Source organism: Chironomus tepperi, unplaced genomic scaffold, assembly GCF_022539635.2.
Source record: "Chironomus tepperi strain 1889 unplaced genomic scaffold, CSIRO-AGI_Ctep_v1 contig_137, whole genome shotgun sequence".
Lineage (NCBI taxonomy): Eukaryota > Metazoa > Arthropoda > Insecta > Diptera > Chironomidae > Chironomus > Chironomus tepperi.
Window position 1 is genome coordinate 1,693,325 of NW_027226259.1, and position 23,393 is coordinate 1,716,717.

Here is a 23,393-nt window from a genome sequence, read left to right on the forward strand (position 1 = left end):
AAGGTGGTGATATAAATGAGGAGTCAAAGAAGAAGAAAATGAGAGAAAAAAAGTACAAGAAAAGTTTTAATAGCTTTTTTTCAAATTACTCTATCTCTTCATATCGCATCGGTATATACAACTCACAATTTTTTCGTGTGAGGTGAGTGAGAAGGTAAAAGTTTCATAAACTAATTAATTACGGTTACAAATAAGCGCGAGAAAAGGAGGAAATTAGATATTTCAATCGCCTGAAAACTCACTCACCTTTTTCAATGTGAAATCGTTGGGCCTTAGAGTCTCTTCGATTTCTTTATCACAGCGCTGTTGTGTCGATTGAACGGAAGATCGAAATCCGTCCAGGACTCCCTTAAATGTAAACTTTTTCATGTTAGTCCGTGCGACTTTCCAAAGCTCCTTTTCCTTTTTTGGTTCAATGGTGGCGACTTTTTTATTACTTTCAGCACCTTCACAAATAAATTTATTTATTTATCTTTTTTTTTTCTACACTAAATTATCGTTCGCTGGATATTATATTGGATTATTTTGCTTTTTATTTGATATTCTCTTCTTATTTTGATGTGTATGATGGTATGGTATGGTATCTCGTAAAAATTTTATTCTTTTATTTCTATAACTGTCAAAATTATTATTGCTCATTCATTCACACATACGTGTCATGTGTGTGTATGTATAAATTTGACGCAAGGTCGATTTTAGGATAGTTTGAAAGTGTCCTTTCCTCTATTGACGTTGTGGAATGATTCACGAAGTTTACATTTTCCTATCGTCATTCCTATATTAAATATCTTTCAGCCACAATTGTAATTTTATTTACTTTATGAATATCGTGAGTTGAATCTGTGAATGAATGAAACATTTCTTTTCATTTTCATGCCTTGCCTTCCCTTTTGACAAACAAACATAGAAGAAAAAAAATCCCAATTCTCTTCGTTTTCAAGATAAGGAAAAATGTCTTGGTCTCGAGAGGGAAGAAATTATTGTCATTTTTTCCCACTCTCTGGTTTCTTTTTTAAAAAAAAAAAGAGAATAGGAATGTTTATTTCATAAAATGGAGCGACAAGGAGATGAAAAATAATGCACAATCATTTAAAAGCTTTCTTTCAACAAGAAAGAATGAAAAAAAATTATTTAAATGACACAGCATTATGCTAAATATGAATCCTAAGCATGAAACTAGACAAACATTTGAAGGATTCTTCTAATGCTTCTCAAGCACAACTGGGAGATTCTTCCACAAAGCCTTCTTTAAGAAATTATTTAAATATGGATATGATATATGCTAATGTTGAGAATGACGTGTGTATGCGGATTTGGGCCGTATTATATGAAGAGAAAAAAATATAATCTCTAGCATACGTAAAGCTTAGGAAGCTCGTAAATTGTATTCTGATCTTACTTTCTTCCTAATTCATTAAAAAGGCATAAAAAAATCTTGTAAAATCGGTGATTTTTTTTAGATGAAATGAAATTTTTTGATCAGATTTTCTAAAGGGATATTGATTGGCTATTAAATCTTGAATGCTTCCCCAGATTTTCTTATTCAAAGTCTGTTCAAATTGATTATTATTCAAACAAGAATAGCTTAAATTGGGTACGAAAAGTTGATACTATTTAATTTTGGGGACGATATATTGAATTATTCAAAGAGATATCGAGCTTTTATGAATTATTTGAAGATTCACAAATTCATAATTTTAATATTCCTACACATAGAAATCAATAAAGTTCATTTCTTATAAATAAGCTATAAAATAAATTGGCTTTGAAAAATGTATGCATGAGGTATAATTTGATTCTTTTTCTTTTCTTTTTAAAATCAGTAGAATTCCATTAAAATGTTTATAGAGCTTGACACACCTTGACCATACATAGTGAACATTTCGGGCAAGCTAGTTAAAACTTCTTCTACAGCCACAAAATGATTTGCCAAAAAAACAGTATTGAATATTTTCTTGCAAACAGAAGTTCACATGTAATTAAACATTTTCATCCATAATCGTATTTTACAAACTTTTTAATGCTCCATGACTGAGCTTTTAATCATTCAAAGTTAAATGGAAGCAGAGAAATCTCAAAAAGCAGTTAACATTGAAGTAGACGTAATTATACTAAAGCGCAGCTATTTCGTTTAAAAGAATTGCTTCAATCTTGTTAGGTTGCTAAGACACTAACAGAAGGAAGCTCGCAATTACTTTTGTATCAATTTTAAATATCAGATTTCTATAGAACATTTTAAGAAGTTCCGAGAAATCAATTTTTATGTTCTGCTCTTTGATCATAAATGTAAGTAAGAACAAGGAATTACCTTTCATGTCGCTTTACTGTTTCAACTAAACACTTGTAATGTAATTAACAATAATTTTTTGTTGTTAAATATCGACAATGTACATCATTAATTACAATATTTATGTTACAATTGAAGTCAAAATAAGCATTGCACGACTATATTTTTCATTTAAAAAATTTAGTTCCATAAATAGCTGAGACTTCCTTTTTCGAAATAAAATACACGGCTTTTTAATAAATTCACTTTAAACAAGTCCTTTTCGAGTGTTCGGTAATTATGTATATATCACTATGAAAAGTAAAAGCACATTAGAATGAAAATAAACGAATTTGGAAATTATGCTAATGCCTGCCTTGCCGTGAAATGCGAACGAAACTAACGATTCTAATTCTATACCAAAATTCTTATGTAGATTTTTTTCCTTTTCTTTTTCTCCCAGGAATATTAAAAGCCTATATTATCTACCTTTACAGATTTAATTCGATTGGTATTAAATTTACAACTCAAATCAACTTATCACAAAGAATCTCCCAGGAGCGATAAGAAGTAAAGCAAAAACGCACTTTTTGGATATATTTGCTTTATGCAAAAGCAGAAGGAGAGACAAGAACGGAGTTTTTTTTTCCTGTCCTGAATCAATAAAATTCAATTTTCACTTGATTACGGCCAAAAGGAACAGGCAAAAAAAAGCTTGTTTTGTGTACTGTCGAGTTAAAGAAAAATGAATGAAAAAAAAGTTTTTTTTATTACAACTGTGTAGTGAAATAACAAATGGTATAGTAGATAGTTAAAAAAATAAAAAATATTCTTTTTATATATTATCAGTTGAACGCAAACACAAAACGTTTACACAGTTTGAAATTTCAAGAACGATTAAATTGTAAAAGAAAAAGCTCTTGGAAGGAAATGTGAAATTTTTAGCACGAATTTTTTTTCCTTCCATCGTTTGATGAAGTTAGTGCGCAAATGCGGCAATTTTGCTGCTGTTATCTAGAGGAAAAAAAAGTGTTTTTATAGATTTTTGACTTTTTTTTCTCTTTTGCATGAAACGATGTGAAATTAAAAAAACAAAATTTTGATAAATATGTCGTAAAGTTTATGTGTAGTTTAAGTAATAAACAATTTTTAAATCACTTTTATGTAATTTTTATAATTTTTTAACGTTGTATAACACTTCAAACCACTACTTTTGATACCAGACACTCAATTCACATTTTTACGAGTCAACATTTCAACTGCGAATGAAATTTTTCATTGGAAAAGTTTTTCTGATATGAGAAAAAAAATATGCTTTGCAGAAAATATTTGCCATCCCTTTTTAGTCATGCTTTTTGCAAATGCGCATTGACTTTGTGGTAAAATGTGTTAAATTCTAAGCGTTTGTATGTAGATAAACATGAAGCTCAGCATTGACATTGTTTTTATTTTGTAACAAGAATATCAAAAGCTATTCTATCTAGTAATACAATTTCTCAATGATAGATACTTTGTCATCATCAATCTATACATGTATTATGTGCGTGATATCATCTCCAAGCTATAACAGTGTTCTCATATATGAAAGCTTTGAGCAAAAAGAAACAAAAACACATCACTAAATCAAATACACAAATATGTGAGTCATTCATCGATTGACCATGTAGAAACACATTATATTTTTAGCTTATTAGCAAGTAACTCTTCTTGACATTGATAGTCAGTCTATATAGTAAATGAATATTATTCAGATACATGCGATGTGCTTTATTGTGTCACTTTATATTCTATTACTTCATTATCTTATTCGATTTTCCATAAACTTCCTCAACATCCGATTTGTAAAAGTCACTAATGAAAATCGTAAGTATTCATCCTTTTTTGCTTACTTTGACACGACAGACAAAACGGTAAAGGAATTTTGGCGAGAACTAAATTGTATTGGTAGAAAGAGACGTCAGCAGTTTGGTTTCAACTAATTTTCCAACATTCCAAAGAATTTTTTTTTTGCAATTTCTTATCACCAAATAAGTAATTATGAGAAAAACTTTGAATACAATTAAAATACTGAGTAATTTCTCTCAATTTAACACTTTTCTAATAAATTTCTTTTCATGTTAATTACCAACAACAATTTTATGTAGTTTATATTAATTAGTGCAGATAAATTTCACTTCAGCTGTCATAAAGTCAAGCGAGATACCAAAACAAAATTTTTTTATCAAATAAATCACAAAATAATCAATAATTTCTCACAACTCCATGTTTCACTAATTAATATTCACCTTAGCTAAGTGCTTGATAGTTTAATTACCGTGAAATACACTGATAAAACACGAAAATCTTTTTTTGAAATTTTTTTCTCTTCTGCCTTTTGTTTTTTTCGCTATCTCGACTGCGATGAAAACAAACCCTTGTAAAAATGTATACACAACTCACAGCTTATCTTTATGGAATGTAGAACAATAGTGCTAATGTGTGTGTGTAAACAGAACAGTCATTAAGTAAGCTCACTACTTCTTATCACTGAATTTAATTGTTTTATAATCTTTATTTACGTTTTTATATGGTTACTAGACCCTTAGATTTTTTTGAAATTTAAAAAACCGTTTGGAAATTTTGTGCAAGCTTTCATTATTAAAAATTCAAATTAGCTTTATAAAGTTAAAGAATGTTATAATGTCTTTATTCTGTGATAATTTTTGGATTATTACTGAAGTTACCATCTAACTTTTCAGTCAAAATTTCTACAAATCTTCCCTAGCTCGTACTTTTAACATGATATTTTCCTTTGGTACCATTATAAGCGATCTTGTCTCAAATTCAATTTCTTTGTCCATCAAGCTCTTATCGGTCAGTTCAAATGAATATTTTGATAAGATCATAGCAAGGCCGAGTTTTGTTTGAAGTTTTCCCATTCTTGCACCGATGCAGTTTCTGTGAATGAATTAATTAATTTTGAGAAAATGCAAAAAAATTATTGGACATACCTGGGTCCATCTCCGAAAGGCATATAGAACAGCCCATCTGATTTTCCATTTCCTGTAGGTGAATCCATAAACCTTTCAGGTATGAATTGCATTGGATTGTCATAAACATCGGGATCACGCTGAATTGCCAATATTGGCATGAATATTTGAGTTCCTTTTTCGACTGTCCAATTAGTTCCACTAAATGTATGATCTTTCGTACATTCACGGAACATCACAGGAACAATCGGATATATTCTCAAAGCTTCATCAATGCAACATTCAAGGTATTTCATTTTACCTAGCATGTCGTAAGTGATTTCTTTGGAATTGGCTTCCTTCATGACTTGATCTATTTCTTCTTGAACTTTCTTTTGAATTTTTGGATTTTTGCATAGTTCTAATAGACAGAAGTTTGATGTCGAGCTTGACGTCTCAAATCCTAATGATCGATTAAGCATGACTTAGTTATTAACTGTAAACTAATTATAGATAATTACTTACCGGCAATAAAAAATAGAAACGCTTGTGCAACAACTTCATTGAATGTCAACTTTTTAGTATCTAATTTCTTATTTGCGCTGATATCATTGTCAACATTATTATCATCGTCATCCTTATCTGATGATAGAAAACCTTGATTCTTGAGTTGAATCAAAAGCTGCATGAAATCTTTCCTCTCATAATCTTTATTCTTCTCACGATGTTCAATAGTTTGCTGTACAACAGACATAAAGAAGCTTTCAATCTCTTCAGGTGTAATTTTTATTTTGATGTTAAGCTTTTCACGTAAAAATCCAAAGATATTTGGCACAAAGAATGTAAATGACCTCATAATACTTCGTTTTAGACTTGGAGTAAAGACCTTAATTCCGATTTTGCGGAAAATATTTTCACGATCATTTATGCAATCATTCTCTATTCCGAAAGCGACAGAAGAGATAACGTTAGTTGTAAAACGAGCCAATAAATCGCGAATGTCGAACACATCATTTCCATTTTTGATTTCTTTTCCAATATAATCTTGTAAAACTTGAGCACAATCACGAATTGTTGGATACATGCCCTTCAACTTTCCACTCGTAAAGGTCGGCGATAATTTCACTCTTAAGTCTCTCCATTTTTGTCCACAAAGTGTGAATAAATGTGCCGCTAAAGGATTTGTTTCCTCGTCTACAGGTAAATTTCGATCATGGAAGCTATTGAAGCTCTTGATCATTACTTCCTGGATTATTACTGGATCATTTACCACTAACGCTGGACGATAGCTGAAGTAAATCCCCAAAATCTTTTCCTTCTTGAATTTCTCATAAAAGTCTTTGAAAATAAATCCGAAGGGTTTTGTTGCTAGTGCTATACTTCCTATTTCACCGACAATAAACTTTGGTTCCTTATAAGGAATTCCTCGTTTTGACCAATAACTGAAAAAGTATTGGTTGAGAAGATAAACAACACCGAAAATTAATGCAGCTAAAATCCAGAATTCCATCTTGTTGCTTCGACTTCACTCTCCTAACTGAGTACAAAAGTGCTGATTCACGTTAATTATATAGAAGAGAACACGAGGAGATAATTTGAGTTATTTATACACACGAGAATGTTTTTGTAGCAATCAAGTGCTTACTACTTGACTTCATTCTATGGGATTCTCTCTGAAATTATCAATTAAAGCAGTGGTGGACAACCTTTTGTTTTCGTGGCACATCCAAGAGAAGTAAGCCTTTACCGAAACCACTTACGGTTCATATCAGTTCCCAAAGTTTCCACTTGTGTACCGCGACACACAGGTTGACCAACACTTAATTAAACAATAGATTATTGTTGATGCATATTTGCTTTATTTGAAGTTATAAATCACCATGATGCATCATAAAATAGATTCTTAAAGTCATTTGCGAGGTATTGCCTTGAGCATGATATTTTCTTTTGGTGCCAAAATAACACTCTTCTTATCAAATTCTAGTTCCTCGCGCATAAACTTTTTATCAACAAGTTCAAATGAGAACTTTGATAAAATCATAGCAAGACCCAATTTTGTTTGTAGTTTTCCCATTCGTGCACCAATGCAGTTCCTAGGTCCATCTCCAAATGGCAAATAAAAGATTCCATTAGACTTTCCATTTCCATTCGCTGAATCCAAAAATCTTGATGGTCTGAATTCCATTGGATCGTCGTAAATTTCTGGGTCTCGATGCATACCTAACACTGGAATAAATACAGTAGTTCCTTTCTCGACGGTCCATTTAGTGCCAGAAAATGTATGATCTTTGCTACATTCTCGTACCAAGTTTGACACAATCGGATATTTTCTCAATGCTTCATCAATACAGCATTCTAAGAACTTCATTTCTCCAAGCATGTCGTAAGTAATTTCTTTTGAATCACCAATAACTCTATCGATTTCTTCTTGAACTTTTCTCTGTATATCCGGATGTTTACTCAACTCGAAAAGACAAAAGTTGGATGTTGAACTGGATGTCTCAAAACCTAAATATTTTCATAACTTCGTACAAAATTTCAAGATCAATATTCAAGGTCAAGAACTTACCAGCGATAAAGAATAAGAATGATTGTGCTGCAACTTCATTAAAAGTCAACTTCTTAATATCCCGAATCTTGTCTTCCGAAACATTGTCACTTGAATTTTCCTTATCTGCTTTCAAAACCCATGTAACCAAAATATTCCATATATTTTCCTTCGACATTAAAGGAAAATAATATGTACTATCCATTTAAATATCAAATTTTTTTTGTTGTCCTTGTATGTTCTAAAAGTATTCCATTGATGGATTACCGCAACTCGCGAAAGTTCGAATCTCAGTTTTTCACCATAGAAAATTTTTTTGGCAAGAAAAATAAATTTTGTTCTAAATTTTGAATTCTATATACTTCACAAGAGCAAACAGAAATCACTTTTATAAGTCCGACCCAAATTTATATGGAACTTATAAATATTTATGAATGTGTTCGAGACTTAACAGTCTGCAGCTTAATTAAATTAAGCATCTTTTGTCATTTTTTCATGGTGTTAGTGTACTATAATTAAGTGCACACTAATACTTTAACAATAAAAATACATAAATATTCATGGAAAAAATACAAAGAAAACATGTGAATATTTATATGCATTTTATTGTCCATCAATGTAATACTTTTGTATTACATTGGTTTTCCCTTTATGTTCTACATTGATGTCATATTGCATCTTCCCTATTATCTTCCTTTTCCTAACGACAAGGAACGTACATGGAATGTACAAAAGTATTATCCATGGAAGATTCTTAAGTAATACACAATTCTTCCTTTTGGTTACATGGGAAATCCTTGGTCTTTGAGTTGAATCAGCAACTGCATGAAGTCTTTTCTTTCAAGGTCTTTATTTGCTGCGCGATGATCAATTGTTTGTTGGACAACAGTCATGAAAAAGTCTTCAATATCTTGTGGAACTCTTTTGAACTTAATATTCAAAGCTGGTAAGAGTTTTGGAACAAAAAGGGAAATAAACCCGAGTAGTGCTTGTTTGAAGTCTCGATCAAAAATTTTAATTCCCATTTTTCGGAAAATATTTTCGCGATCATTAATAGAATCATTATCAATTCCAAAAGCAACAGAGGATATAACATTTGTTGTGAATCTAGCTAGTAAGTCACGAATATCAAAAACATCACTTCCGTTCTTCACTTCTTTTTCAATGTAATCTTGAAGTACTTGAGCACAATCACGAATTGTCGGGTACATGCCCTTTAGCTTTCCACTTGTGAAGGTCGGTGACAATTTGACCCTTAAGTCTCTCCATCGTTGACCACAAAGTATGAAAAGATTTCCAGTCAATGGATCAGTTTTTTCGTCCACAGAAGTGTTTCTGTCGTGAAAGCTTGTAAAGTTTTTGATCATTATTTCTTGAATCAGAACTGGATCGTTGACCAATAAAGCTGGACGGTAGCTAAAGTACATCCCTAAAATTCGATTGTTTTTACTCTTATGGTAAATACTTGCAAAAAGTTCTCCAACAGATTTGCCTCCAAGAATCAAATCTTTAAGATCTCCCAAAATAAAAGTCGGATCATTTGTAGGAACTCCACGTTTAGACCAATAGCTGAAAAAATGCTGATTTATCAAGTAAATCAAAACACCAAAAAGTGCCAAAAAAATCCACAAGCCCATGTTTAATGTACGAGAACGATTCTAATACTGAAAAGTCTCATACTAATTTAGTGTATATATACAAGAATCATATATTGATAGTGATGTAAATACACAAGCTTATTTCATATGTATTGAGTTATTCAACCAATTCAATTAAGCATCACAAGTATCGTGACATCTAATTGTTATTTAACCGTATATGGTAGTTCCTTATCAAGATTTGATAATACAATCAAATTTATGAAATGCTGATGAAACTTATGAAAATGTATATACATTACATACAAGAACATCCAAAAATCATGAAATGGCAAAAATTTGTTTTCATTTTTCAGGGTTTACCTGTTATCGCACATACTTCGTGACTCATTCATATGATTTCCCGTGCGACACATAACTCCATGAAACAGTCCCGGACGATACAACGTACCAAAAGGCAGAGATATATCGAAGGGTAGTCTTCGTACCAACTTATGTCCTTTTTCAGACTGAATCTGATTTTACACTGAATGCTGACAGATTGTGCATTTTGGAACTTATTTAATTGTGGCTTATACATATTTGTGTCGAAAAGAATTTACAATTTACTTTGTGTCGCAGATTCAGCTAATACCGAGAATAAATAAAGAATTTTGTATCGAGTTCTTAAAGATTTTGGTTTTATTGAATTCTATTGCGTTAAAAAAATAATTGTACAAAGTTATAGATAACTATCATTTTTGGTATATCTTGTTGTTGTTTTAGAACTCTTTATTTTTTTTTGGATTTTTTATTACTTTTTTTTATATTTAATAAATGCATTTGGATGTGATTACTTTTCCATCTTAGTTCAAATGACAAACACCTGCTTCAACATGTCCATATGTCATTTGAGGTGTAATCTTCTCAACTACTTCATTGATCTTAAAGTTCCTGATACATCCTTGGAATGGATGTCTTCCTTTAAGACCTCTGATTTTAGCTAAATGTGGATGTCCACCAATGAAGAGAGGGCGTGTTGTATCTACAATGGTGTGCTTTTCAGGACTTCCGACATTTGGCTCTGATGAGAATTGATCTGTAAAAAAGGACATATTAATTAATATGCAGTCTTAATTACTTTAAAGCTAAATGTAACTTACCAACGTTGATCGACAGGATAAACCTAGATTTAATGACAGTAACTGTATGCCAGTTGCCATCACAGAGACTCTTATCAGGATCTGGTTGGAATATAACATTTCTAGGTCCATCACCACTGTCGACAGAGAAGTGGACATTTCCTTTGATCATCTCAACAATGAAGAATGATTTCTTTCCATGAACGGATGTAAGAACACCAGTAAGATTTCTGGGTTTAATGTCCATGCTGATTGTAAGATCGCTTCCAACCTTAAACTTATCTCTAAGCTTAACATATCCTCCACTTTTACCGAAGAACACACCACTTTCAATGAGGTTTGAGCATGGCAATACAGCTTCTGTTGGGAATTCTGCAAGCTCAAGTGGTTGTCCATTTAGGGCTACATCCTTAATACATCCAAAGAATGCATTATTTGTGAAGTGCCCCTTATCGAATTTAAGATTAAGTTCAATATCTTCCAAGTCCTTTTCATTTGGACCACCACCAACATAGTAGTTTCTCTTGAAGTCATTAAACTTGCACTTCATTTCACCCTTCTTCTCTTCGCCATTTTCATCTCTCAATACTAAAACACCCTTCTCTTTCTTAAAGTGGATTGTATGCCATTCATTATTATCATATTGCTTATCTGATGTTAGGCCGACTTTTGTGTTACGACAGTTGGAAACGTAATTGATGTAGCCATCCTTTAAGTATATAGCAATGAAATCAGTTTGTCTATCATCTGCAGCATAGAAGAGTAAACCATTTTGTCTTTCAGTTTTGAATTTCAATGAGAAATCGAATGATGTCTTCAAAAGATCTAATTCTGGAGCATATTCAATATAACTGAATAGTCTTGCACCAAATCTATAACCGGCAGAATCAAAGTCAACATCATAATCTGGAATAGCTGGCAAATAACATTCTGGATTCTTTTGATCAACTGTATAAACTGGTTTTGGTTTAGCAGTTGTTGTCGTTGTTGTTGTTGTAGATTCTGTTGTAGTCAATGGCGTTGTTTCTTCAAGTTTTGGTTCTTGTGTTGTCAAAGACGTTGGCACTGGAGTTGTTGTTGTGGTTGTTCTTGATTCATCAACTGGAGCTGAATCGTCAGGTTTGAATCTAACATCAAACATGTCTGTTACGGGTTCTAAAACTGAACTTTCTGATGTTCCATCTGGATAATAGAAAGGTACACTATCCTTATCGTAGTCAATAATATCTCTAGGACAGCTGTTAAGTACGGCATTGACCTTATCTGTTGAACTTGCGAAATTAACAACGTTATTGTTAATAGTAACATCTTGAATACATCCAACAAAGTATGCATCATTTGGAACAGCACCACCAACAGCCTTAAAACCATTTTGCAAACCACCAAAGTATAATTGTCCAGAACTGATCATAAGAGTCGGTGGTGGTTCAGGTGTCTCAAATTCATGGATATCATCAATTGAAAGTTTCAACTTCTTGTTATCATGAATTGCAGTTACAACGTGCCATAATCCATCATCAAGTCTCAAAGATTCAGTGTTCAATTCAGTTGCTGAGCTTCTCAAAACCAACATACCTTCTTCAAGTGTCAAAGAAATAGTGCCGCTTTGATCATTATTCATTCCATAGAAGATTATTCCTTTAGATTGAATCGTTTTGAATTTCAAATTGATATTGAGTTTGTTATTGACTGCTAAGTTCTTTACATTAAGATAACCAGCTTTGTCATGTTCAAAGCCTACCACAGATGAGAACTTCTGTGGGCATCCAGTCAAAACATCATGTGATTCAAGATTTCTGGTAAGGTCGACTGGTGTTCCTTCAATTTGAACTTCATCAATGCATCCATCAAAGTTTCTTGTTTCAATTCCAGGTATGTACATTTTATCTGGATATCCACCGAAGTACATCTTTTCTGGTGCAACATAGCTCTCTGGATTATATACAGTATCTTGGAATAATAAGTGTTCATCAACCTTCAATGCACCTTTGCCGCTATCTCTTGTAGCTGAAACTGTATGCCATTCATCATCGTTAAATACATGGCTGCTCTTAATTTGAACAATTTCTGATGCTTGTCCAAGTTTGAATCGGAAAATGACATTTCCTTCACGAAGTTCCAAGGATATGTAATGATCTTGATTTCCAACAAAGAATAGCAAACCATTAGGTGAATCACGTGCTGCCTTGAAGTTGAAACTAACATGTGATCGTTGTTTGAAGCTGAATGGTTTTGCATCCAAAACAACATATCCGTTGCCACCGAATCTATAGCCAGTATGCTTAGCTTCCTTTGTCAGTAATCTATCTCTTTCAATTGATCCCAGATTGTTATTATCACCATCAATGAAGTTCCATAAACCAACATCTGTATCTCCGATCTTCAAATTTTCAATTGCTCCTTCAAATGAAGATTGCTTGATACTGTCTGGCATTTGATAGTCACTGTATCCTCCAACAAATAATCTGCTGTTTTCGTCAAGTCGGAAATTCATTTGTTCACCACTTAATGATTCTTTCTTTTCATGTAGTTGTTCATTTCCTTGATCATCTTCTTCACGAATAATGAATGTAACGTCCTTACCCTTTCTTTCGACAATTGCTTCATACCATTGATTATCATCAACAAGCTTACTGCTAATGATTCTTTCTGGACCATCACCAACATCGACAAGCAAAACTGGATATCCATTTTCAATTTCAATAGCCATGAAATCAGCACGTTTAGATTTTGAGGTTGGTTTTTGTTCATTTCCAAGATAGAAGAGTAAGCCATTTGGTTTATCGGTCTTGAAGTATGTCGAAATCTTTGTATTGAATGTTTGTGTCGCGAGATTATCAGGCGTCTTCAATTCTAAAGTTGTATTAGGCATGAAATTGACACCAAGTTGAATTGAATTAGCAATTGATCGTGCCTGTCCAATTTGACGTCTCAAACGCTCCAAATCGCTGTTAAGTTGGCTACTAAGAGTATCCAATTTCTGTTGTTTAGTTTCTAAATCCTCAATCAATCCAATAATATTTGGAACAAGTTCGTCAAAACGTTGTATTTGATTTGAAACTTGAACGATTTCCTTGTTAGCATCCTCAATATCCTTTCCAATTTTCGTTGTGTTGTCAGCAGTTTCTTGGATATTTTCTAAAACTGGACTAAGAGTTTCATTTGAACTCTTCTTCAAATTCAATGCTTCATCAGCGTTCTTAATAATATCATTCCACGAATCAGTCAATGGTTCCGAATTAACTCCGTCAACAGAATCATTCATTGATTTGAGTAAATTGGTATAAGTATCGATCTTCTTCTTAATATTGGCTAAATTATCTTTAGATTTTTGCAATGCTGGACTCAGTTCTGATTGCACATTTGATAATGCATCACGACCTTCATGAACTAAGTCATTAGAGTCTTGATATGATTTTCCTGCATTATCACTCATATTATCAAGTAAACCAAGAGCCTTTGTTGCATCATCAAAAGCCATTTGAGACTTGTTCTTAGCAACAACAACGAAATTTTGGATTTCACCATAAGCATTGACAGCCTTAATAGCATCATTTGAGTTTGCGGTTATGTTAGAATATTGATTGAACAACTCATCCTTCTTATTGGTCAATAAAAGAATGTGATCCAAAGCACTTTGTACCAATGGTGCAATTTTGCTGTATTCTTCTTCATTCTTTGGTAACTTGTTGTCAATGTCCTTGTTAAGATTACTAAGTTCTTTGTTTAATCTCTCAACATCACCAAATGATAAGTCAAGTTCACTTAACATCTTTTCGTTTTGAGTCTTCAAGTCTTTACCATTCTTTAAACTTTCATCAGCTTCATTCATAAGACTTGAAATAGTGTCAAGTTTAGGAACGAGTCTTGATTCCTTGTTCTTCTTGTTCATGTTCTCAGCAACCAAGCTGCTCATTTGACTTTCTTTGCTCTTTTCACGTAAATCATCAATCTTGTTGTTGAACTCATCGAGAGCTTTCTTGAAATTGTCAAGTTCTTCCTTTTGTGTGTTAATTGGCTCAGAAAATTTGCGGACATCATCGAAAACTGATTCAACATTGCATTCTGTTTTTTGTGCATTCTTGAACAAAATTTCAGGATCAAATGCCTTGATTAAGTCAAAGTATTCTTCTGCATTTTCAATTGCCTTCTCCAATTTTGTAGCTTTTTCATCTGAATCGAAATTGTTAGCTAAAGCTTCAACTTCTTTGATCGTATTCTTGACATCATTTGTAACATCTATGTAAGTTCCTTTCTCTTCATCTGTCTTCTTCTGCAAATCACTACTTGCCTTTTTCAGATCAGCAGCCTTTTCAGTGATGTAATTTGTTTTCTTGAAATGATTCTTTGTGTCCATCTCTAAGCTATCGATTTCATTGATCTGTTCGGATAAGTTATTAACATTTGGATCAAGTTTTTCAACTTCAGGTTTTAGTTCTTCTGTTTCTTCATTCAGTTTCTTTAATTTCTGAGTTGTATAGTATGATTTTGTTACTGTACTCAACTCACTGACAACAGGTTTCAATTCAGCTTTAAGAGCATCTGTAACGTCAAGCAATGCATGATGACAGCCATCACATTCCTCACATCCGAAGTTTTCAATAAACACCCAACGATTTGGACATGAATCACATTTTTCACCAATAACTGATCGTAAACATTCGCACTGTCCAGTTTGTGGATTACAACCGAGTCCACGTGATAATTCTGTGTTACAAGAGCAAGGTGTACATCCATCTGGTCCATAATTCCAGTAACCAGGCAAACAACGGTCACATTGTCGTCCTGTTACACCTACTTTACAAGCACATTCACCAGTATGATCGTCACACTGAGTACTGTTTGATGCAACACCACAATTGCAAGGAAGACATCCGTAGCCTGATTCAAATCCATAATGATCATCCAAACAACGATCACACTTTTCTCCATCAACATTTTGATGACAAACACATGTTCCAGTTGAAGAATCACAATGATCAGTTCCAACATCATCACAAATACAGCTCTTACAATCTTTCAAAAGAACAGCATCACCATAGAATCCAGGTGCACATAGATTACATGCTGTACCATATGTATTGTTTAAGCAATGTATACACTCGCCAGTAACGGTATCGCAAGCTCCAGGTTGTGATGGATCAATATTTCCAGAACATTCACATGGTTTGCAAACTTCTCCTTCAATTTCTGGTCGTCCATAATATCCATTTGCACAACTTTGACATTTGTGTCCTGTATAACCTGGCTTACAATCACAACTGATTGAATATCCATCAGGTGAAAATTCACATCCAAAGGCAAAGTTATTTGAATCAATTGGCAAGGGACATGCACAAATCATACAGTCATATGGAGATCCGAATGTTGCATTGCCGAAATAACCTTCAACACACATATCGCAATGGTCTCCTGTTGTGTGATGTTGACAATCATCACAGACTCCGGTATTGCAATTACATGTACTAGCATGTCCATTACATTCGCAAGGAATACAGTAGCCTCCATATGGACCATTTGTATCACGGTAATATCCAGGAGCACAATTTTCACATGATAAGCCAGTATAGCCTGGTGGACACATACACTTTTCTGCTGGAATCTCTTGATACAAATGATAATTATCAGGATCTTCATCAGCGCAAGTTAAGGTAACATCTGAAAGGAAGGTGAACATTCCCTTATCAAAGTATGCTGCGCGGATATAAATCTTGGTCAAATCTTTCAAAATCATCATAAATTGTTCTCTTGAAACAGGAGCTCCAGTCAATGTTTGGAAATTGGATTCAATCATTTCTATAGATCCTTCAAAACGATGATCTGCAGCTGGTTGACGATAATTCAAATGCTTAATTTGAACATCATTTGCTTCCAAAATTATATCAGGTCCAATTAATGAGTTTCCAAACAGTTGTGTAGTATAAAGCAAGTTGTATCTCAAAAATCCTCCATAAGCTGTCAAATGATTGTTCTGGTTGATGAAATAATCAAGCATTCCAAAGTAAGCAAAACCATCAAGAAGTTCAGGATTGTCAACATCTCCAATAATAACTTGAGCTGTTGTATCATTGACAAGAATGCTTTCATCTGTTGACCAATCAACTTTTTCCCATTTTCCGTTCTTCACATTGATTGTATGCAGAGTTAGGTTCTTCATCATGCTGACATTAAATGGCCTCAAATAAGCATTTTCACATCTAGTTGTTTGTCCAAAGCAGAAACATTTTGTACATCCTTCAGGATTCTTTTCTTGCAAATTGTAGGTTCCTTCAATACATTCGCTACATTCGGCTCCTTGGACATTCTTCTTACAGAAACAAGTCTAAAAGATTTTGATAAAATTTCATTAAAAATTAATACTTAATAGTGACTGAATCTTGAAGGCTTACCTCATCATCCTGGTCACAAACTTCAATAGTTGTACCACGTAAGTCACTAGATATGGAATCAAAGTAATGTTATTGAATGTTACAATTTACAATAAAATGCTACTTACCATCTGCAAGGTCCACAGTATGGAAAGTTGAAGAATCCATTGGCACATTTGTCGCAAGCTCTTCCGACGACATTAGATGAACAGATACAAGATCCATTGTTCAAGTCACATTGAAGGTTGCCATTAAGAACTCCAAGAGGATTACAATTACATTCCTCACATCCAATGATTTGATCAAATCCGAAGGTATAAGGTACACACTGATCGCATTTCTCTCCAGTTACACGTGGTGGGCAAATACATTCTAAGGAAATATTAAGCATTAGCAATCAAATTTATATATTAGATATGTATACAAACCTCCAGTTTGTTTTTCGCAAATGGCTGTACTAGGACAGTCACAAGGTTTGCAATCAGGGAATCCATAATATCCAGTTTTACATGCTTCGCACATTCTGAAAATTAAGAATAGGTTAGCAAAATTTGAAAACTTAAATCAATAATCACATACCTTCCAATGATGTTAGCTTTACATTGACATTGACCTCCAAATTGATCACATTCAAATGATTTTGAACCATCAATATCGCAGTTGCAAGGAAGTGCACCAGCATTATATTCAGCTGTTAATGAGAACACTGATGATTTACAGAAATCTGAAGCATTCAATTGAATATTGAAATGATCTTGTCCGCATTCCTTCAAGAATTCATTTGTTTGATCAAATTCTTCTTCCGATAAGAGACGGTCATTGTAAATTTCGACAGGAACTAAGATGATATAGTCCAACCAAACACCATAAGGTTGAACATTCGTGAATGAAAACGTGAATGCATCATCGATATCGAACCAAGCATAATTATCATTTTGTTGAATCACACCACGACAGCCTGATGTAGATGGACAATGATTGAGAGTGAACTTGCCGTCATAATTCTGATTTTCTGTTTGAAGACGATATACAACATTGAATTTAGGATGATCAGGTTGATAGTACTGAACAATGATAACATAACGACCAGGTTCAGGAGCCTTGCTACTGAATTGAACTGTTGCTGAATCATTTCTGATGTAAATTGTTTTAGTTCCGTTTGCAGAAAATTCTGGCAAGCTTTCAATTGCAACCTTTTCTTCTTGATCCAATTCAAACTCAATTTTCTTTGAGTTAGGAACAGTTGTAAACTTGGACTCAACACAGGCACCATTTTTAGATGTACATACTGGATGTGGTTCGATGAAATCAGTTGACCATTGATCGTATGGAATTGCTGTCAATGATTTAATAGCAATACCTTGAATATTATCGCCATTAACGATGAATGGATTTGAGTCACCAGCTTCAATAAAGAAAACTTTTTCACGTGATTCCTTATCCATAACAGGTCCTCTGCATACCATTTTATATGTACATGGATAGAGTAAAATGATTCCATCTTGTTCTGTCTCATCAAACTGATTGACACTTAAGAAAACAGCATCTGAGAATGATGTGTCAGTGATGTAATCTAAGACCAAGATATAACGTCCTGTACGTGGTACTTGAATCACATAATTTAATTCATTTTGTGTTTGTGAAATTAATGGAAGGTCATTTTCATTAATAGCAGCTAAATGGTCCTTGTTGTCATAATATTCGACAACATCAACGCTTCCATCGTGTCTATTGATGTGAGCTTTTGTAACTGGATCAAATGAAGCAATAGATGGATAGTTGTAAAGTTGGCACAATCCAGATGGTGAATCAACTTTACATGGATTGATAATTTTACGTGTCAAAATTGAAGCTTCATAATAGGCAGCTGGAAGTAATACAAAGTAATCAAGGAACAATGATTGATCACTCTTGATGACAATTGAGTATTTGCCTGGATCCAATACAATTGGAGTAGGTATATCTCCCTTTAATCCTGACATTGTGACAAATTCTGGTTTCTTGTTTGGCTTGAATACAACTTTTCCATCTTGATCTGGATTTACAGTATTTTCAGATTGAATTGAAATATCTGCAACAACAGGTTCTTCCGATGGATTCATGTAGCGGATGATTAAGCGATAGAATGATGATTTTTGAATATTTACTTCATTTGTGATTTCACTTTGTAATTCTGATAAGACGGCATATCCAATTTTGCTGAAATCAGGGAATACAGTCTCGTCAAATTGATATCTAACTTGAGCTCCAGTTGATGTAGCACCATCCTCATATTCATATTTCAACTGATATAAAGTTGGATAATAATGCAATTGAAGTGGTCTTGTACAATCTCTTGACGTGATTCTTGAATTACATTGGCATTCACCATTGATTTTGTTACAAACTGGGCTGATCGATCCACCAATATCGCATCCACAAGGCTTGCAACCGAACAAGGAAGTTCCAAATAAGTCAAATGTTCCATCAGCACATTCGTCACAACGTCTTCCACCGACAAACTTCTTACAGCTACACTGTCCAGATTTTGTGTTACATGTGTCAAGTGCACCGATTGTACCGTCAGTTAAGCAATCACATTCCTCACAACCATCAGAATTTGAAACATTCAAATTCCAATAAAGTGGACGACATTGATCACAAATTCTTCCTTGAACTCTTTCCTTACATTGACACAACTCACCGACTGGTACACTTCCACATCCAGCGAATTTAGCAATAACACCAGCAGGATTACAATCACAGCTCTCACAAAGTGGATAGTTGTAATAATTTTCCTTGCATGTATTACAGGTTTTGCCATCAAAGTTCGAGTTACAATTACACTGTCCTTCATTATTGCAACTGATACCAATTGATCCGTGACTGTCACAGTTACATGGCAGGCATTCAGGATAATCGTAGAATCCGGCCATACACTGTTCGCAACGTTTTCCAGCAAAGTTTTGTAAGCATGGACATTTTCCACTGAAATCGCAGATATGTGAAACAGATCCAACGGATGAACAGTTGCAAGGAACACATTCTGGATAGTTGAAGAATCCAGGCAAGCAACGATCACATCGTGTTGAGCCATATCCTTCTTTACACAAACATTCACCAGTTACTTTGTTACAAATTTCAGGTTCTGTTCCATGAATATCACATTGACAATATCCACAACTTGGATAGTCATAATATCCATCTTTACATTGGTCGCATGTCTTGCCTGCATGATTTGGCTTGCAAACACATTGTCCAGTTTGCTCATCACATGTATTTCCATCTGAACCGATCTCGTTACATTCACAAGCTGTTAGGGATGAACATTTATTAGATATATGAAGTCTATGGGCTGCAAATTTGATAATACTTACGTTTACATTCTGGGAAGTTATAATATCCAGGAGCACAGACTTTGCAATAATCACCTCCGAAGTTTTCTTTACATGGACATTTGCCTTCAGTGGCCTCACAGTGGTCACCGATTGTTCCGTTTGAATAACATTCACATGGTCTACATTGAGGATATCCAAAGTGACCTTCTGAGCATGAATCACAATCAGGACTTTGGAATTCTTTGCGGCATTCACAACGACCAGATCCTTCTTCACAATTTCCAGTGCTATAGAAATGATCACAATTACATGGACTACAAACATCAGTTTCATTCCAATGCTTTTCATATGGACGATAGAAACGTGGAACACATTGATTACAGTTAATGCCCATTGTATTATGTTGACAATTCTCGCAGACACCACCACCTTCATATTTTCCATGAATATCCAATGATTGTTGATTTGCATCAACATCTTCATCATAATGACATTTGCTGGCATGTCCATGACAATTACATGGTTCACAGACAAATGGTCTAGCACCTGTATTTTGTCTCCATTTCTTCTGTTCAAAACCTTCGCAACAAGTTTCACATTGTGTGCCACATGTATTGTGTTGGCAAGAACATGCTAATAGACGCAAATTATTGCTTTTCGATCGTGGATCTAAGACACAAGTGTTAGCATGTCCATTACACATACAACGACCTCCAATTGAAATATCTTTGATTGAGTAGAAATAACGTCTTGTTACAGTTGGATCTTGTCTTGCAACAGACATCAAGTGACCAAGCAAATTCTTTGTTCTCAATAAACGGATACGAACATTTGTTGCTCTAGTCCATTCTTGTAAAACTGTTGAATTGAAATAGTTGTTGGCTGATGGACGTGAGTTAAGTAAACGAACAATAATTTCTCCAGATTCCAATGGAACAATTTTGCTGAATTCTGTTGTACAAATGACGTCATCATCTTTACGAATTGGTCTTAATGAATCCTTTCCGAAATAAATCTCACAATCAGTTTCGGAATCTGAAAAATGTTGCCAAGGCTTCCATGTTTTTCCATAATCCGATGATTTCTCAAGTGTCCACAATCCAGGACGTGGAGAGTTACCCATACGAATAAAAATGTACGCGACATGGAATTCCTAATATGAAAATTTATGCTGATTATTTGTTACTTTGAATCAGTCTTAATAAAATTACCTGTCCAAAGTCAATTGTAAGGTTGACCTCATTGTACTTCATACCACGAGAAAGTGGTGGAGACTGCCACCATTGTTCAGTTCCGTCAATAGCGTTTATCGCTGGATGACTGTCTGGGGTACAGTAATCACATTGCTACATATTCAAATGATAAGGTTTTTGTTAATGTATGTTTATGCTTGAATAATTTTCAATTATTTATCAATGATAAGCTTCAAAATGTGCTCTAGATTGATAGAACAACGGAAGTGATGTTGATTAATATTATTGGAATTCTACTGACCTGTCCCTGAATGACAACATGTCCCTTAAGTAATCCAGTATTAAATTGATCCTCAATAAATGTTTGATTTTGTTGATCATCTGTATGAGAACCGACGAGTTTACAATATAATTCAGGTCCATCAATGTCTAATCCACATGTTGAGCTAGCAGTAATTTTTCTTCCTTCAGCCAAATTAAAGTATGGCGGAGTAAGTGTTTCAGTATTTCCATAACTTATGAATAATATCAATAAGTTGGCCAATATTAGCCACGATGGGTGAAAAGCACCCATAATTAATTATTTATGGCTTTAATGAGCCTAAGAGAATATAAAGAAATCAAAATTAAAATTATCATAAGAATTTCATAATTTTTTCTAGAATGATCAGCATATTTAAGCAATCATTTAAGAGCACAAAATATCAACACATATTCTTCTTTCTTTCTTTCTTCCTATGTGTATACACATGTGAGTGTTGCATGCTTGTAAAAAAAGTCAAAAAAATGTTCTGGGAATTCATTTTTAGACTTAATATGTGTATGTGATATGTTGTGTTATGCTGTGAAGATTGATACAGAAGCAGAAAAGAAACAAAAAATGATTTTTTTGAGTTAATCTTTTCTGACCCTACATCGGAAATGATGTTGATAAGCTGGTATAGCTGTTCATTTTTCGATTGATAAGAACGTAAAATTCTAGTTTAAGTTACAGAAATTGAAAGTTTTAAGGCATAAAATGAAGAAGTTTTGGAACTAAAATGCACTAATTACTGAAATTTCATCTACAAATGCATTTTTTGAGTCTCATATTAATTTAGATTCTATTTTAAGAATGCATTTATGCTGACTCTTGCTTATTGAATGCATTTTATGATCACTTTGTAGTACACTATGCTATATCCATTATGCTTGTTTAAAATATTTCAATACAAACCCGAATTTTTAAACAATTATTTTTTCACTAAATTCACTTCTTTTCTTCTTCCTTAAAGTCTGTCTTTTCTTATATTATCTCCATAAAAATGTCTAACACTAATTTTTTCTCTTTTTTTCCGTCTGCTTCCACCGAACGCTAGCACTCAACTGATGTTCTGTGCAACGATCTTAGGGGGTGAATCTACACAAATATGAAAAATGGAACAAGAATCTCACAAAACGAGCATAAACTGAGGATCATTTGAACATTTTCTCTCCTCTCCTTAATTTTCTCTTCTTCTCTTGCCGATCAGCTGGAATTGTGCATTCGGTTATACATGTGCTTGCATGAAATAAACAAAAATTTTAGTCAATGTACCTGAACGTATGTAGCCGATGAATGAAATAGTAAAAGGAAATAAAATGAAAACAAACTTTTGGCAACAAATTCAAATGAATATTTAGAATAAAAGGTTACTAGACCGGTTTGTTGATTGTGTAAATTCTGGTTTTAAAAAAAGATGGAATTTGCCCTTGTACTACACGAAACTCCCTTACCTTTTCCTGATGCTCTGTTACTGTCTTGTTGTCTACACCTCTAGATGCTTCTTCCTTAAGTTTTCAGACTTAAATGAATTTTCTCTTCAAATTCCGGTTCAAAGTTTGAATTTTAATTTGAATTTTGAACTTCCTTTAATTTTCAAATCCTGAATGACAGTTATTTTCTGTTGAGTAACTAACGTTTTCAATGGTAATTTAAAGCCGTTTTATTCAAATAATATTAAATTGTATACAAATGGATCCACGAATTAATAATTGACTAAGAAGTATTCCAAC

The 23,393-nt window shown here is 33.6% G+C and overlaps 3 protein-coding genes across 8 annotated transcripts in view; all 3 read right to left on the reverse strand.

The window, feature by feature from the left end:
- Positions 1 to 4,692, reverse strand: part of Tomosyn (syntaxin-binding protein tomosyn) — a 74,731-nt gene extending 70,039 nt beyond the window's left edge. For 4 of the 6 annotated variants that reach the window (XM_070636659.1, XM_070636656.1, XM_070636658.1 and 1 more), the window contains exons 1-2: positions 2,309 to 2,388; positions 247 to 446 (exon numbers count right to left, since the gene is read on the reverse strand). In XM_070636659.1, the coding sequence (XP_070492760.1) occupies positions 247 to 446; positions 2,309 to 2,315 (207 nt within the window). In that variant the 5' untranslated portion in view covers positions 2,316 to 2,388. Of the gene's footprint in view, positions 1 to 246; positions 447 to 2,308; positions 2,389 to 4,551 lie in introns of those variants that run through there. The other 2 variants (XM_070636657.1, XM_070636660.1) reach the window with 2 other exon arrangements.
- Positions 4,693 to 4,921: 229 nt separating this feature from the next.
- Positions 4,922 to 9,411, reverse strand: LOC139087900 (uncharacterized). The gene is made up of 6 exons (XM_070636871.1): positions 8,549 to 9,411; positions 7,784 to 7,968; positions 7,128 to 7,722; positions 5,740 to 6,737; positions 5,257 to 5,677; positions 4,922 to 5,203 (listed from the first exon to the last, which is right to left on the reverse strand). Exons 1-6 carry the CDS (start codon positions 9,397 to 9,399, stop codon positions 5,014 to 5,016), a joined length of 3,240 nt encoding a protein of 1,079 aa, XP_070492972.1. The 5' UTR covers positions 9,400 to 9,411; the 3' UTR covers positions 4,922 to 5,013.
- Positions 9,412 to 10,173: 762 nt separating this feature from the next.
- LanA (laminin subunit alpha) lies at positions 10,174 to 22,712 on the reverse strand. The gene is made up of 10 exons (XM_070636652.1): positions 22,576 to 22,712; positions 21,661 to 21,960; positions 21,378 to 21,512; positions 20,206 to 21,319; positions 17,429 to 20,141; positions 17,278 to 17,372; positions 16,978 to 17,221; positions 16,871 to 16,916; positions 10,503 to 16,803; positions 10,174 to 10,438 (listed from the first exon to the last, which is right to left on the reverse strand). Exons 2-10 carry the CDS (start codon positions 21,931 to 21,933, stop codon positions 10,206 to 10,208), a joined length of 11,154 nt encoding a protein of 3,717 aa, XP_070492753.1. The 5' UTR covers positions 21,934 to 21,960; positions 22,576 to 22,712; the 3' UTR covers positions 10,174 to 10,205.
- Between the last annotated feature and the right edge of the window lie 681 nt (positions 22,713 to 23,393).

Coding starts and splice junctions, on each gene's coding strand:
- LOC139087900 (XM_070636871.1), bottom strand. CDS start 9,399: ATGGGCTTGTGGATTTTTTTGGCACTTTTTGGTGTTTTGATTTACTTG. Junction 7,969..8,548: donor AAAGACCAAGGATTTCCCAT/GTAACCAAAAGG, acceptor ATTTGATATTTA/AATGGATAGTACATATTATT. Junction 7,723..7,783: donor ATTCTTATTCTTTATCGCTG/GTAAGTTCTTGA, acceptor GAAAATATTTAG/GTTTTGAGACATCCAGTTCA.
- LanA (XM_070636652.1), bottom strand. CDS start 21,933: ATGGGTGCTTTTCACCCATCGTGGCTAATATTGGCCAACTTATTGATA. Junction 21,513..21,660: donor ATGTTGTCATTCAGGGACAG/GTCAGTAGAATT, acceptor TTGAATATGTAG/CAATGTGATTACTGTACCCC. Junction 10,439..10,502: donor TATCCTGTCGATCAACGTTG/GTAAGTTACATT, acceptor CCTTTTTTACAG/ATCAATTCTCATCAGAGCCA.